At 40.1% G+C, this 14,368-nt stretch overlaps 1 protein-coding gene across 10 annotated transcripts in view; it reads right to left on the bottom strand.

Moving 5' to 3' along the window:
- The window catches only part of kcnt1b (potassium sodium-activated channel subfamily T member 1b), a 490,876-nt gene that overhangs the window by 115,014 nt on the left and 361,494 nt on the right, over positions 1–14,368 (bottom strand). For 6 of the 10 annotated variants that reach the window (XM_073052840.1, XM_073052837.1, XM_073052836.1 and 3 more), the window contains one exon: positions 899–919. The exons of the other annotated variants lie outside the window; for them this stretch is intronic. In XM_073052840.1, coding sequence (XP_072908941.1) covers positions 899–919 — 21 coding nt within the window. The remainder of the gene's footprint in view (positions 1–898; positions 920–14,368) is intronic. 10 annotated transcript variants of the gene reach the window in all.

Raw genomic sequence — 14,368 nt, 5'->3', positions numbered from 1 at the left:
TCTACTTTCCTGCAGTTTACAACCATTCCTGGTTTGGATATATTAAACAGTGACATCTCATTTCCATTAATTTGGTCAGATTTTACCATTCTCTAATATCTTTAAGCCAATTAACAAAATAATATTTTAAAAAAATGCTCCCATGACTTTTTTTCCTGTAGATGATTTCATTAGTGCTCAGTATCTTCAATTTCTGAACACATCAAAAAATCCAGGAGGGATAGAAATCTACTGAGCCAACTGCTAGATGGAAATAAGCTGGGCACTAGATCAGATAAAAAGGCTGGTCTTATTGTAGCTGTATTAACATATGGAAAACAGCTATATCTATAACCTAGTCACTATGGTTGTTTCTATATTGGTTTATAACAATGAAGGCTCTTACACAAAACCTTCATGAAATTAATTCAGGAGATGAAGGGGAAAAGCAACTGAAGATATATACTTAATGCAAATGGATAATAGTGTTCTCACACAAAGGAGGAAAGCAAATGTTGGAAATCTGAAATAAAGCAAAAAAACATGCAAAAGGCCAGTCAGCATCTGATTTGAAAAGTTCTGATGGCAGTGCTCAAGTGCTAGCCTATCTTTTCTTTAAGGTGCTGCACATTTCCAACATTTGCTTTTTGTATTTAAAGATTACTGTTATTAGATTATGCTTCTAAACTAATTATCTAGCATTTTATGAGGTATAGAGTATTTACTGAATAATGCACATCCATCCAATAACATTACATGCAATGCAATTGGAACTGCATAATCCAAACAATAATCCTAATTATGACTAAAGCAGGACAAATTCAAATTGCAATGATGTTTACAAAAAAAAATCAGACAGGACTCAAAACCCTTTCAGGTGAGTTGATGTTAGGTGGTGGGAAGTACATGCATTACTTACCATAGGTTGTGGACTGGTTTACTTCATGTCACACATACAAAGGAGAAGAAAGAAGTAACAGAAAGGGAACAGTCAACGCAAACTCCATCAACAAGGTAACACCTCAAAGGAGAAGTCCTGTCTTACTTTTGCAATTGGAAAATTACATTATAAATAGATTTAGTCATGTCAGTGGAATGACCATGTCAACTTTCAGACTTCAGAGCCTTGACTTGTTTGATAATCACCAATTGTTTGGCACCTATTCAGAGATGAATTATGATAACTTTCATCTCAAAAATGAAAAGGAGAATATTGGATGTACAACGTTTAGTGAATGTACTCAACATTTTATTTTAAATTAAAAGTAAAGTTATGGAAACAGCACTGTGTTGCATCCATTGAACAAAAGCAATAGGTAAACCAGGAACAAAATTGAAGAGGGAATGTAGAGAATGAAGGAAAAAGAAGAAAATAAATCGCAAAGTGATTAAATGCTTTCTACTAATCTGCAGAATCCTTAATCAATGTTAAGCAGGAGTACAACTAAGCTATTCTATGAGTTGAGCTCTTTACAGCTTCAGTGAATTGGGAATTTGTTGAAAGTGCTAAAATTTAGATCAAAAGTCAGACGAAACAGAGTAAAGAAATTAATCAGAAACGTCGACAGTGCTTCTCCCTATAGATGCTGCCTAGCCTGCTGTGTTCCACCGGAATTTTGTGTGTGTTATTACAATAAATGTTATAAATGCTTTTAGAACAGTGTACTATAGTCCTTATTGTGATAAAAATATTTTATTGCCAGAAATATAAAACCAGTATCCATAACCAGAAAATACAATGGAAGTTTTAATCATACTTCATTAATTTCATTATTAAACTTATTAATTAAAATCCAGTCTTCTATTCTAAATGATATTATGCCATTCAACAGGATGTGACTTTTGAATTTGTTCTCTTATTTGTTATTTCATCATGGCCCATTTTCACATGTCTATTGTCAAATATCGCTTCAACAAAAATGCATTTAACTTATTATACCAATGAAAAGTGTCATTTTTCACTAAGAAGTTGTGGTTGACTAAAAAGACACAGATAATCCAAGTTAAGACAACACAAGACAACTTCTCCAATTTAACATGAAACAATTTCACACCAATTGTGAATGCACCACTTGTCATTCTCCCATCAGTATTAAAATGACTAGAGTCATAATTGAGAGAAATGCTCAATGATAAACAATTAGAGTATATTCACTATGTACAAAACTTCTCCACCTAGCAAACCACTGCAGCAGAAATTGAAACAGAATTACATTAGTTCCATTTCAGATGGTGATGGCCTAGATTGTGCAGATATATTGACAAGGAAATTTTCAAGTTCCTGAAAATGTTTGGTTCTGCAAACTTGAAATAATTTCTGAAGCTAACAAATAGATATTTAAATACAGAAAGCCAGCTCTCAGTGATACCTGCTTTTCCATGGAATGTACCATCAAAATCCTCAATTTATTTCTTTTTGCACATCATTGAACTGATGACAATTCCAACTTGTTGTACATCACCATCTCTATAAAATCATAATAAGATTAAATTTCACCTAATAAGGGTTAGAATGATTCACCTTATAGAAACCAATGAGTTTTTGATTATGCAATTACTGTTGAAAACCTCCCAGGTTCTGAAAAATTAATTTTACATAGATTCTTATTTCCTTGGGATACTTAAAAGACATATATATATTAAAAACACGAGACATGTTATTCAGAACAATTAACAATATTATTTCTTTAAAATTTATGAGATTACAGCTTCTATCTTAATCTCATATAAATATTCCAATCTGCACACACTGTAAAATGTTAAAAAAGTTAACTAAAATTTATGGATGTTTTCCTTTCTGGTTTGATGCCCATTCTTCAATGCAGATGTTTGTATTAATATAGGAGCACGCAGGTCAGATACAACTTTATATAAAATGGAAAGTAAAGTTATAACTGGAGTATTGTCTCTAGTTCCCAGTGCCACAGTAGAAAAGTTATGATTGCATTGGAGAGAGGGCAGTGGAGATTCACTAGGAATGTTATACTAATTATGATGAAAGATGAGAAAGGTTGTTTTTCTTGGAGTGAAGGGGGCTGGGGAGGGGGTTGCTAGTGGTGTACAAAATTATGAGTGGCATAGATTGGGTGGAAAGTGAGAAACTTCTCCTCAATGAAAATCTAAAACCCGTTGGCATAGGGCAAGGTGTATTACCCACAATGAATGCACTGATACCAACAAAACACCGAAAAGTATCTTGAAATCAGCAATTTACATAGCAGTGCTAGTAAATAGGATTAGAATAGATGGGTATTTATTATTAGCTTGGATGGACATGGTAGGATGAAAGGTAGTTTTCTGTGCTGTATGATCCTATGACTCTTTAATTGGACAAGCACATGTAAACATCTGTTCCTGTTTCAAATGAAAAGATAAAAATACCAATCATCTGTAATGCTGCTTGTAAAAATTCAGGACCATGTACTGGGGTCAGGTAAGCAAAATCAAAACATTTCTTACCTTTGGATTAGGATCCACTTTGAGGTCACTTATCTGCAATTACTTTATATTTACTTTTGATATTATTATTTACAATTAAATACCAAAACCTTCGGCAATGAGAACATGGCAGCTCTCACATTTGAAATCCTTTAGAGCATAGCCTATTTTGGTGTTAAAACTTGTTCAGTATTTGATCTTCATTCTTCCACTCCAGATCAACTCAGTCTCTTAATAAGCATTACCCTAGAATAACTGATCTTCAAAATAATATTCCAGAGTTTTTTAACTACAAGCATGTTTACTGAATACAATTCAAAGTAAATTTATTATCAAAGTACATACATTTCACTCTATACAACATGGAGATTCATTTTCTTATGGGCACTCATGGTAAAAACAAGAAACACAATGGAATCAATAGACCGCTCAAACAGGACAACTAATCAATGTGCAAAAGACAACAAAATGTGCAAATACAGAAAGAGTAAAAAGGAAATAATAATAATATTAATAACAAATAAATAAGCAATAGATATCGAGAACATGACAGGAAGAGTCCTTGCAAGTGAGTCAATTGGTTGAGGAAATATTTCAATGATGGGACGAATGAAGTTGAGTTAAGTTATCCACTGGTTCAAGAGCCTAATGGTTGAGGGTAATAACTGTTCCTGAATCTGGTGATATGGATCCCGAGGCCCCTGCACCTTTTTCCTGATGGCAGCAGCTCTGGAAGATTGGGGTCCTTGATGGTGGATGCTGCTTTCATGTGAAAGTGTTCCATGCTCAATGGTGGGGAGGGCTTTACACGTGATGGACTGGGCTGTATTCACTACTTTTTGTGAGCTTTTCCATTCAAGAGCATTGGTATTTCCATACCAGGTCATGATGCAACCAGACAATACACAGTACTCTCCATTACACATCTATAGAAGTTTGTCAAAGTTTTAGATAACATGCCCAACGTTCGCAAACTTTTAAGAAAACAGAGATGTTGCTGAGCTTTCAGCATAATGGCACCTATGTGCTGGATGCAGGACAGATCCTCTAAAATGATATTACTGAGGAAATTAAAGCTCTATACCTCTGATCCCCCAATGAAAAATGGCTCATGGACCTCTGGTTTCCTCCTCCTGAGGTCAATAATCAGCTCTTTGGTCTTGCTGACACTAAGTGCAACTTTGTTGTTGTGTTTGAAAATCTATCACCACTCAGCCAAATTTTCAATCTCCCTCTTATATGCTGATTCATCACCACCTTTGATTCAGCCAGTAAAGTAAGTAGAGCAGGGGGTAAGCATACAGCCTTGTGGTGTACCTGTGCTGATGGAGATTGTGAAGATGTTTTTGCCATCCAAACTGATTGGGATCTGCAAGCGAGGAAATCGAGGATCCAGTTGCACAAGGAGGCATCGAGGTCAAGGTCTTGTAGCTTATTGTTTAGCTTTGAGGGGACTATGGTATTGTATGCTGAGTTGTAATCAATGAAGAACATTGTATTATATGTATCTTCACTGTCCAGATGTTCCAGGGTTGAGTGAGAGCCAATAAAATGGCATCTACTGTTGACTTGTCATGACAGTCAGCAAATTGGAGCAGTTCCAAGTCACTTCTCAGGCAGAACTGATATATTTCATCACAGTGGGTGCAAATGTTACTAGATGATAGTCAATGAGGCAAATTACTATGTTCTTCTTAGGCAGCGATATAATTGAAGCCTGTTTGAAGCAGATAGGTATCTCAGACTGCCTAAGTGAGAGGTTAAAGACATCATTGAACACTCTAACCAGTTGATCAACACAGTTCTTCAGTACTTGGCCAAATACCCCATCTGGGCCGAATGCTTTCCATGGATTCAACCTCCTGAAGATGCTCTCACATCAGCCTCAGAGTCTGAAATCACAGGGTCATCAGAGGCTGTGGGATATCGTGAAGGTGCCTCCATGTTTTAATGGTCAAAGCAAGCTTTAAAGGCATTGAGCTCATCTGAGAGTGAAGCCTTGATGTCACCTATATTGCTTGTTTTCACTTTGTAGGTGATAGCATTTAAGCCCTACCACAATTGTTGAGCATCCTTTAGTAATGCAAGTTTGGTCCAGAATTGCCAATTCACATGCAAGATGGCTTTGTGAAGATCGTACCTAGACCTCTTGTATTTATCTTGGTCGCCAGACCTGAATGCTGCTGATCCGGCCCTTAGCAGATTGCAGATCTCATGGTTCACCCAGGCCTTCTGCTTGAGGAAGCCTCTGAACGATTTTGATTTTGTGGGAACACACTCATTTATCACTAATATTATAAAGTTTGTGACAACCGTGGTACATTGGTTCGGATACTCTAATGTGTCCTTGAATATGGTCCATTTCACTGCCTCTCACAACCAACTCTTTGTTGTTCTTACCTCTGGAGGCCTGCTCTTTAGCCTCTGATGGTATGCAGATAGGAGAAGGGCAGCTAAGTGATTCCCGAAATGAGGTCTAGGAATGGAACGGTCAGCATTCCAAACTGTAGTGTAAAAGTAGTTGAGTGTGTTGGGACCCCTGGTGCTGCAGGTGATAACGTTGATGATAAAGGGGTGGAGATTTCTTTTCAAACGAGCCAGATTGATGTCCCTGACAACGATTTGAAAGACACCAAGGTAGGGTGTTTCTTGTTTGTTGTTTACTTACTTCACTGAGTGCCTGCTTAACATCAGCCTCTGGCAGTAGGTAAACTGCAGTCAGAAATACAGAGGTGAACTCTCTTGATAAGTAGAATGGTTGGCATTTAATCATTCAATGTTCCAGGTCAGGGGAACAAGAATGCGACAAGGACCACTGCGTCTGAACACCACAAAGAGTTGATCATTAAACAGTGACTCCCAGCTTTTGCCTTCTCTGAATCAGCAGTCTAGTCCATCCTGTATATCGAGAAGCCCTTGGGTCTTACCGATGCATCCAGCATGTCCGGAGTGAGCCATGTCTCCAGGAAACACAGAACGATGCATTCTTGCTGAGGGTTACCTACAGTAGCTTGGTGAAACTGTGGGTAAGATCCTCTTGTGCTGGTGGATCGTTTTCACAATTTTCAGGAATTGTAGAACTATTTCTCACATTTGTTTTTCTGAACCAGCCCAGAAATATCTTAAAATAAAAGAATCTTTTGCCTGTCTTTACCACAAAATTTGCCTTTAAGCCTTTTTGATGTGCTAATACCAAATTGGAAGTTACACTAATAATTGCAGAATTAGGACATCCTTACTTAGTAAAGAGTTACATTAAAAGTTTAATATTAATATTATTTAAAATTAATTTTAACATATAATCATTACCATAAAAAGTTAAAAATGCAACAATACTCAGGCAGCCCCGTGGGAAATGGGAAATACACTGCATTGTTAAAGGGAAAACAGGTGTAAATGGGTTTCTATTTTAAGGCATGAGAACGACAGAATGAGGAGAAGGGGCCTCCAAGGAGGGATTTGCTGGTGGTGGGGCAAATTAGAACACAGGAATGTATTTTTATAACCTACATCAATTATTAATTTATTTTTTAAAACAACAATGTCCCTTTAGGCAGTGAAGAAGGCTAATGGAATGTTGGCCTTTATTACAAAGGGAATTGAGTACAAGAGCAAGGAAATCCTTTTGCATTTGTACAGGGCCCTGGTGAGACCACACCTGGAGTATTGTGTACAGTTTTGGTCTCCAGGGTTAAGGACATCCTGGCTGTAGAGGAAGTGCAGCGTAGATTCACGAGGTTAATTCCTGGGATGTCCGGACTGTCTTACGCAGAGAGGTTAGAGAGACTGGGTTTGTACACGCTGGAATTAAGGAGATTGAGAGGGGATCTGATTGCAACATATAAGATTATTAAGGGATTAGACAAGATAGAGGCAGGAAATATGTTCCAGATGCTGGGAGAGTTCAGAGGGCATGGTTTAAGAATAAGGGGTAGGTAATTTAGGACAGAGTTAAGGAAAAACTTCTTCTTCCAGAGAGTTGTGGGGGTGTGGAATGCACTGCCTCGGAAGGCAGTGGAGGCCAATTCTCTGGATGCTTTCAAGAAGGAGCTAGATAGGTATCTTATGGATAGGGGAATCAAGGGATATGGGGACAAGGCAGGAACCGGGTATTGATAGTAGATGATCAGCCATGATCTCAGAATGGCGGTGCAGGCTCGAAGGGCCGAATGGTCTACTTCTGCACCTATTGTCTATTGTCTATTTAACTCATGCTAGATTGATTATTTTCAGTGTAATGCACTTCTTGTTTTATTCATAAAATAATGATGGGATTTATTTTTATTTAGTGATACAGCACAGTGTAGGCCAGGGGTTTCCAACCTTTTTTTATGCCATGGACCCATGTCATTAACCAAGAGTGTCTGTAGACCCCAGGCTGGAAACCCTTGGTGGAGACCTTTCTGGCCTTTCAAGCCTTGCCACCCCAGCAACTTCTGACAAACCCGACTACCCTAACCTAATTATGGGACAATTAACAATGATCAATTAACCTACCTGGTACATCTTTAGACTGTAGGAGGAAACCAGAGCACCTGGGGGAAACCCAGGCATTCCACAGGGAGAGCGTAGAGACTCCTCACAGACGACACTGGAATTGAACTCCAAATTCTGGAATGCCCTGAGCTGTAACAGCGCCACACTAACTGCTACGCTATCATGGCACCTGAAGTACTTGAAATGAGCTCATTCTTTGATAATTTTGTGACTTGCAGGAAATACCACGGCAAGTAAAGCACGATTTGAGGGGCATCATGAAAGGACATGTGCAGGGCAATTTTTCAATGGGTGCAACAGCCAAAAACAGGTACATATTAAAGCAGATAAATGAAAACACCATAAGACCATAAAAGATAGGAGCAAAATTAAGCCATTTGGCCCATCTGCTCCACTATTTCATCATGGATGTCCCATTTTCCCTCTCAACACCATTCTCCTGCCTGCTCCAGGTAGCTTTTCATACCCTGCCTAATCAAGAATCTAACAACTTCCACCATAAATACACCCAATGACCTGGCCTCCACAGCCAATTGTGGCAATGAACTCCACAGATTCACCACCCTTTGGCTAAAGAAATTCCTCCTCATCTCCATTCTAAACGGACATCCCTCTATTCTGAGGCTGTGCCCTCTGGTCCTAGACTCACTCACTATAGGAAACATCCTCTCTACATTCACTTTACCTAGGCCTTTCAACATTTGATAGGTTTCAATGAGATGCCACTTGTTCTTCTTAATTCCAGCAAGTAAAGATCAAAAGCCATCAATTGCTTCTCATATGATGTCATTCATTCGCATGAATCTCCTCTGTATCCTCTCCAATGTCAGCACAAACTTACTCAGATACGGGGCCCATAACTGCTCACAATACTCCAAGTGAGGCTTTGCCACTGCCTCATAAAACCTCAGCATTACCTCCTTGCTTTTTTATTCTAGTTCTCTCATAATGAATGCTATCATTGCATTTGCTTTCTGTACCACCAACTCAACCTGCAAGTTAACCTTTAGGGAATCCTCCATGAGGACTCCCAAATCCGTTTGCACCTCCAATTTTTGAATTTTCTGTCTGTTTAGAAAATACTTTTGTTCCGTATACCAAAGTGTATGACTATATTTATTCATCTGCCACTTCTTTGCCCATTCTAAGTCCTTCTGCAGTATCTCTGTGACATCCCTCCACCTATCTTCACACTGCTCACAAAGCCATCAATTCCATCATCCAAATTATTGACATATAACTTAAAAAGAAGTGGTCTCAACACAGCCCCTATGGAATACCACTCATCACTGGCAGCCAACCAGAAAAGGCTTCCTTTATTCCCACTCTTAGTCTCCTGCCAATTAGCCAATGTTCTATCCATGCTAGAATCTTTCCTGTAATACCATGGGCTCTAATCTTGTTAAGTAGCCTTATGTGTGGCACCTTGTCAAAGACTTTCTACAAATTCAGGTAGACAATATCTGCTGATGCTCCTTTGTCTATCCTGTGTGTTATTTTCTCAAAGATTTCCAACAGATTTGACAGGGAAGATTTCCCCTTAAGGAAACCATAATGAATTTGGCCTATTTTGTCATGTGCCTCCAAATACCTGAAGACCTCATCCTTAGCAAGTGAGTCTAATATCTTCCCAACCGCTGTGGACAGGATAACTGGCCTAAAATTTCCTTTCTTCTGCTACCCTACCTTTTTGAACATAGAACATAGACTAGTACAGCACATTACAGGACCTTTGGCCCACAATGTTGTGCCGACCCTCAAACCCTGCCTCACATATAACCCCCCACCTTAAATTCCTCCATATACCTGTCTTGTAGATCCTTAAACTTCATTAGTGTATCTGCCACTGACTCAGGCAGTGCATTCCACGCACAAACCACTCTCTGAGTAAAAAACCTTCCTCTAATATCCCCCTTGAACTTCCCTCCCCTTACCTTAAAGCCATGTCCTCTTGTACTGAGCAGTGGTGCCCTGGGGAAGAGGCGCTGGCTGTCCACTCTGTCTATTCCTCTTAATATCTTGTACACCTCTATCATGTCTCCTCTCATCCTCCTTCTCTCCAAAGAGTAAAGCCCTAGCTCCCTTAATCTCTGATCATAATCCATACTCTCTAAACCAGGCAGCATCCCGGTAAATCTCCTCTGTACCTTTCCAATGCTTCCACATCCTTCCTATAGTGAGGCGACCAGAACTGGACACAGTACTCCAAGTGTGGCCTAACCAGAGTTTTATAGAGCGGTATCATTACATCACGTCTCTTAAACTCTATCCCTCGACATATGAAAGCTAACACCCCATAAGCTTTCTTAACTACCCGATCTACCTGTGAGGCAACTTTCAGGGATCTGTGGACATGTACCCCCAGATCCCTCTGCTCCTCCACACTACCAAGTATCCTGCCATTTACTTTATACTCTGCCTTGGAGTTTGTCCTTCCAAAGTGTACCACCTCACACTTCTCCGGGTTGAACTCCATCTGCCACTTCTCAGCCCACTTCTGCATCCTATCAATGTCTCTCTGCAATCTTCGACAATCCTCTACACTATCAACAAGACCACCAACCTTTGTGTCATCTGCAAACTTGCCAACCCACCTTTCTACCCCCACATCCAGGTCGTTAATAAAAATCACGAAAAGTAGAGGTCCCAGAACAGATCCTTTGTGGGACACCACTAGTCACAATCTTCCAATCTGAATGTACTCCCTTCACCATGACCCTCTGCCTTCTGCAGGCAAGCCAATTCTGAATCCACCTGGCCAAACCTCCGTGGATCCCATGCCTTCTGACTTTCTGAATAAGCCTACCATGTGGAACCTTGTCAAATGCCTTTCTAAAATCCATGTAGATCACATTGACTGCACTACTCTCATCTATATGCCTGGTCACCACCTCAAAGAACTCTATCAGGATTGTTAGACATGATCTGCCCTTCACAAAGCCATGCTCACTGTTCTGGATCAGACCATGATTCTCTAAATGCTCATTTTGAACAAGGGGACAACATTCGTCTCCCTTCAATCCTCCGGTACCATTCCCGTGGACAACGAGGACATAAAGATCCTAGCCAGAGGCTCAGCAATCTCTTCCCTCACCTTGTGAAGCAGCCTGGGGGATATTCCATCAGGCCCCGGGGACTTATCTGTCCTAATGTATTTTAACAACTCCAACACCTCCTCTCCCTTAATATCAACATGCTTCAGAACATCAACCTCACTCATATTGTCCTCACCATCATCAAGTTCCCTCTCATTGGTGAATACTGAAGAGAATTATTCATTGAGGACCTCGCTGACTTCCACAGCCTCCAGGCACATCTTCCCATTTTTATCTCTAATCGGTCCTACCATCACTCCTGTCATCCTTTTGTTCTTCACATAATTGAAGAATGCCTTGGGGTCTTCCTTTACCCTACTCGCCAAGGCTTCTCATGCCCCCTTCTTGCCCTTCTCAGCCCCTTCTTAAGCTCCTTTCTTGTTACCCTATATTCCTCAATAGACCCAAATGATCCTTGTTTCCTAAGCCTCGTGTCTGCTGCCTTCTTCCACCTGACTAGATTTTCCTTTCACTTGTCACCCATGGTTCCTTCACCCTACCATTCTTTATCTTCCTCACCGGGACAAATTTATCCCTAACATCCTGCAAGAGATCCTTAAACATCGACCACAAGTCCATAGTACATTACCCTGCAAAAACATCATCCCAATTCACACCTGCAAGTTCTAGCCTTATAGCTTCATAATTTGCCCTTCCCCAATTAAAAATTTTCCTGTCCTCTCTGATTCTATCCTTTTCCATGATAATGCTAAATGTCAGGGAGTGGTGATCACTGTCCCCCAGATGCTCACCCACTGACAGATCAGTGACCTGACCCAGTTTGTTACCTAATACTAGATCTAGTATGGCATTCCCCCTAGTTGGTCTGTCAATATACTGTGACAGGAATCCATCCTGGACACACTTAACAAACTCTGCCCCATCTAAACCCTTGGAACTAATCAGTTGCCAATCAATATTAGGGAAGTTAAAGTCACCCATGATAACAACCCTGTTATTTTTGCACCTTTCCAAAATCTGCCTCTCAATCTGCTCCTCAGTATCTTTGCTGCTACCAGGGGGCCTATAGAATACCCCCAGTAGAGTAACTGCTCCCTTCCTGTTCCTGACTTCCACCCTACTGACTCAAATGAGGATCCTGCTACATTACCCACCCTTTCTGTAGCTGCAATAGTATCCCTGACCAGTAATGCCACCCCTCCTCCCCTTTCCCCCCCATCTCTATCCCTTTTAAAGCACTGAAATCCAGGAATATTGAGAATCCATTCCTGCCCTGGTGCCAGCCAATTCTCTGTAACGGCCACTACACCATAATTCCATGTACATATCCAAGCTCTCAGTTCATTACCTTTGTTCTTGATGCTTCTTGCATTGAAGTACACACACTTTAGCCCTTCTACCTTACTACCTTCACACCCTTTATTCTGCTTCTCTTATCTCAAAGCCTCTCTATATGCTAGATCTGGCTTTTCTTCATGCACTTCTTTCACTGCTCTATCGCTCCGGGTCCCATCCCCCTCACATATTAGTTTAAACCCTCCTGAATCATGCTAGCAAGCCTACCAGCAAGGATATTGCTCTCCCTCGAGTTCAGGTGCAACCCATCCAATCTGTACAGGTCCCACCTTCCCCATTAGAGATCTCAATGATCCAAAAATCTAAAACCCTGCCCCCTGCACCAACTCCTCAGCCAGGCATTCAACTGCCATCTCCTCCAATTCTTACCATCACTATCACGTAGCACTGGCAGCAATCCTGAAAACGCCACGCTTGAGGTCCTGTTCATCAGCCTTCTGCCCAGTTCCCAAAACTGAAGAGTGACGTGACATTTGCAGTTTTCCAGTCCTCCAGAAACATGCTAAAATCTAGTGCTTCCTGAAAGATCATTACCAATGCCTTCACAATCTTTTCAGCTACCTCTTTCAGAACCCTGGGATGCAGACCATCTGGTCCATGTGACTTATCTACCTTCAGACCTCTCATCTTTCGAAGCACCTTCTCCTTAGTAATAGCAATTGCACACATGACTGCCCCTGACTCTCTCAAACTTCCGGCATACTGCTACTGTCTTCCATATTATCATTTCTATGTGCAATTCACAGATGAAAAACAGAGGCAAACAAGTCTAAAAGTGTGACCGTTCTGAGTTCAGAGTGCTTACTGTCTGTCCTTATATACATTGGTATACCGGTGTCCCCCCACTTTACGAATGTTTGCTTTACGCTACTTCACTTTTACAAAAGACCTACATTAGTAACCTGTTTTTGCATGATAAAGGATTTTTGCTTTTACGAAAACTTTTCCCATATAAGTTAACGGTTCTTCGCCTTATGCCATTTTGGCTTAAGAAAGGTTTCATAGGAACGCTCTACCTTTGTGGGGGGGATGGGGACACCTGTATTATTGATGACTAATCATTTTTGTTGTAGAAGTAATCAACAAATTAATAAGTTTTTGCATCAAACTCTATAATTTTGGTGGATTGAATAACCCTTCAAGATAAGTTTGTAAAGAATGTATAGAGCCAAAATAACTTGGATATTTGTCTCCACAGATGCTGCCCAACCCTATGAGCAATTTGTTTAGTACTCCATATTCGAGCATCCACTGACTCTTGCTTTTCGAGATTTTTGTCCCTTCAATTTGCTGATAATGTTCAAGCCATCTGGAGAAACTGAATTTTGAACATTGACATTTGTATTCATTATGGCAATGTAGTTTATGGAAGCAAATTAATGATGCACATTGGAAGTGCCCAGCATACTTTGTTCACATTGAAAATCAAACTGTGTAGAGCATAATTACAAGCTTGTAACCAATTTCAAAATATCCTTTCATTCCATCCTACAACCCAAAATGTAAACATTAGGGGCATGTAGCAGTTATCACCATATGTGGTCTGTATTGCCATTTGTAACACTATGCGTATGATGTTATCACTGGCCCCAATACTGGAGAATTAATCTTACACCAACATCTCAGTTTTATGTAAGAATTTAAGCAGATAACAACCACTAATTGCAAACCAAAGAGAAAACAGAAGAAGAAGAGATATTAGGAACAATGAGCAAGTGGTTGGTCAACAAGGTTAATTTTAGGGAAGACCTTTAGGGAAGAGAAGGTAGTGAAGGGGGTTACAGAGGTCATTTATTTTGGTCCAGGTAGCTGAAGCTATATTAAATCACTTTCTCATGTCACAGGGTTAAAGTGAGAAAGTGACACATAAAAAGGAGTCTGATAGAGGTGATAGAGAGTAGTAGAAGAAATGGCTCAAGCGAATTTGAGAGTGGGATGAAAGTTGGTAACTAAGATGATAAAATTAAGTTCTGCTTGAGTACAGGAGGCAGCACCAATGCAATTGCAATGCAACAAATAGTTTTGTCTCCTGAGATGGAGGC

This window comes from Hemitrygon akajei, chromosome 7 (assembly GCF_048418815.1).
Source record: "Hemitrygon akajei chromosome 7, sHemAka1.3, whole genome shotgun sequence".
NCBI classification, from domain to species: domain Eukaryota; kingdom Metazoa; phylum Chordata; class Chondrichthyes; order Myliobatiformes; family Dasyatidae; genus Hemitrygon; species Hemitrygon akajei.
The sequence above is the reverse complement of the archived record's forward strand: the minus strand, read 5'-3'. Positions and strand labels throughout refer to the sequence as shown.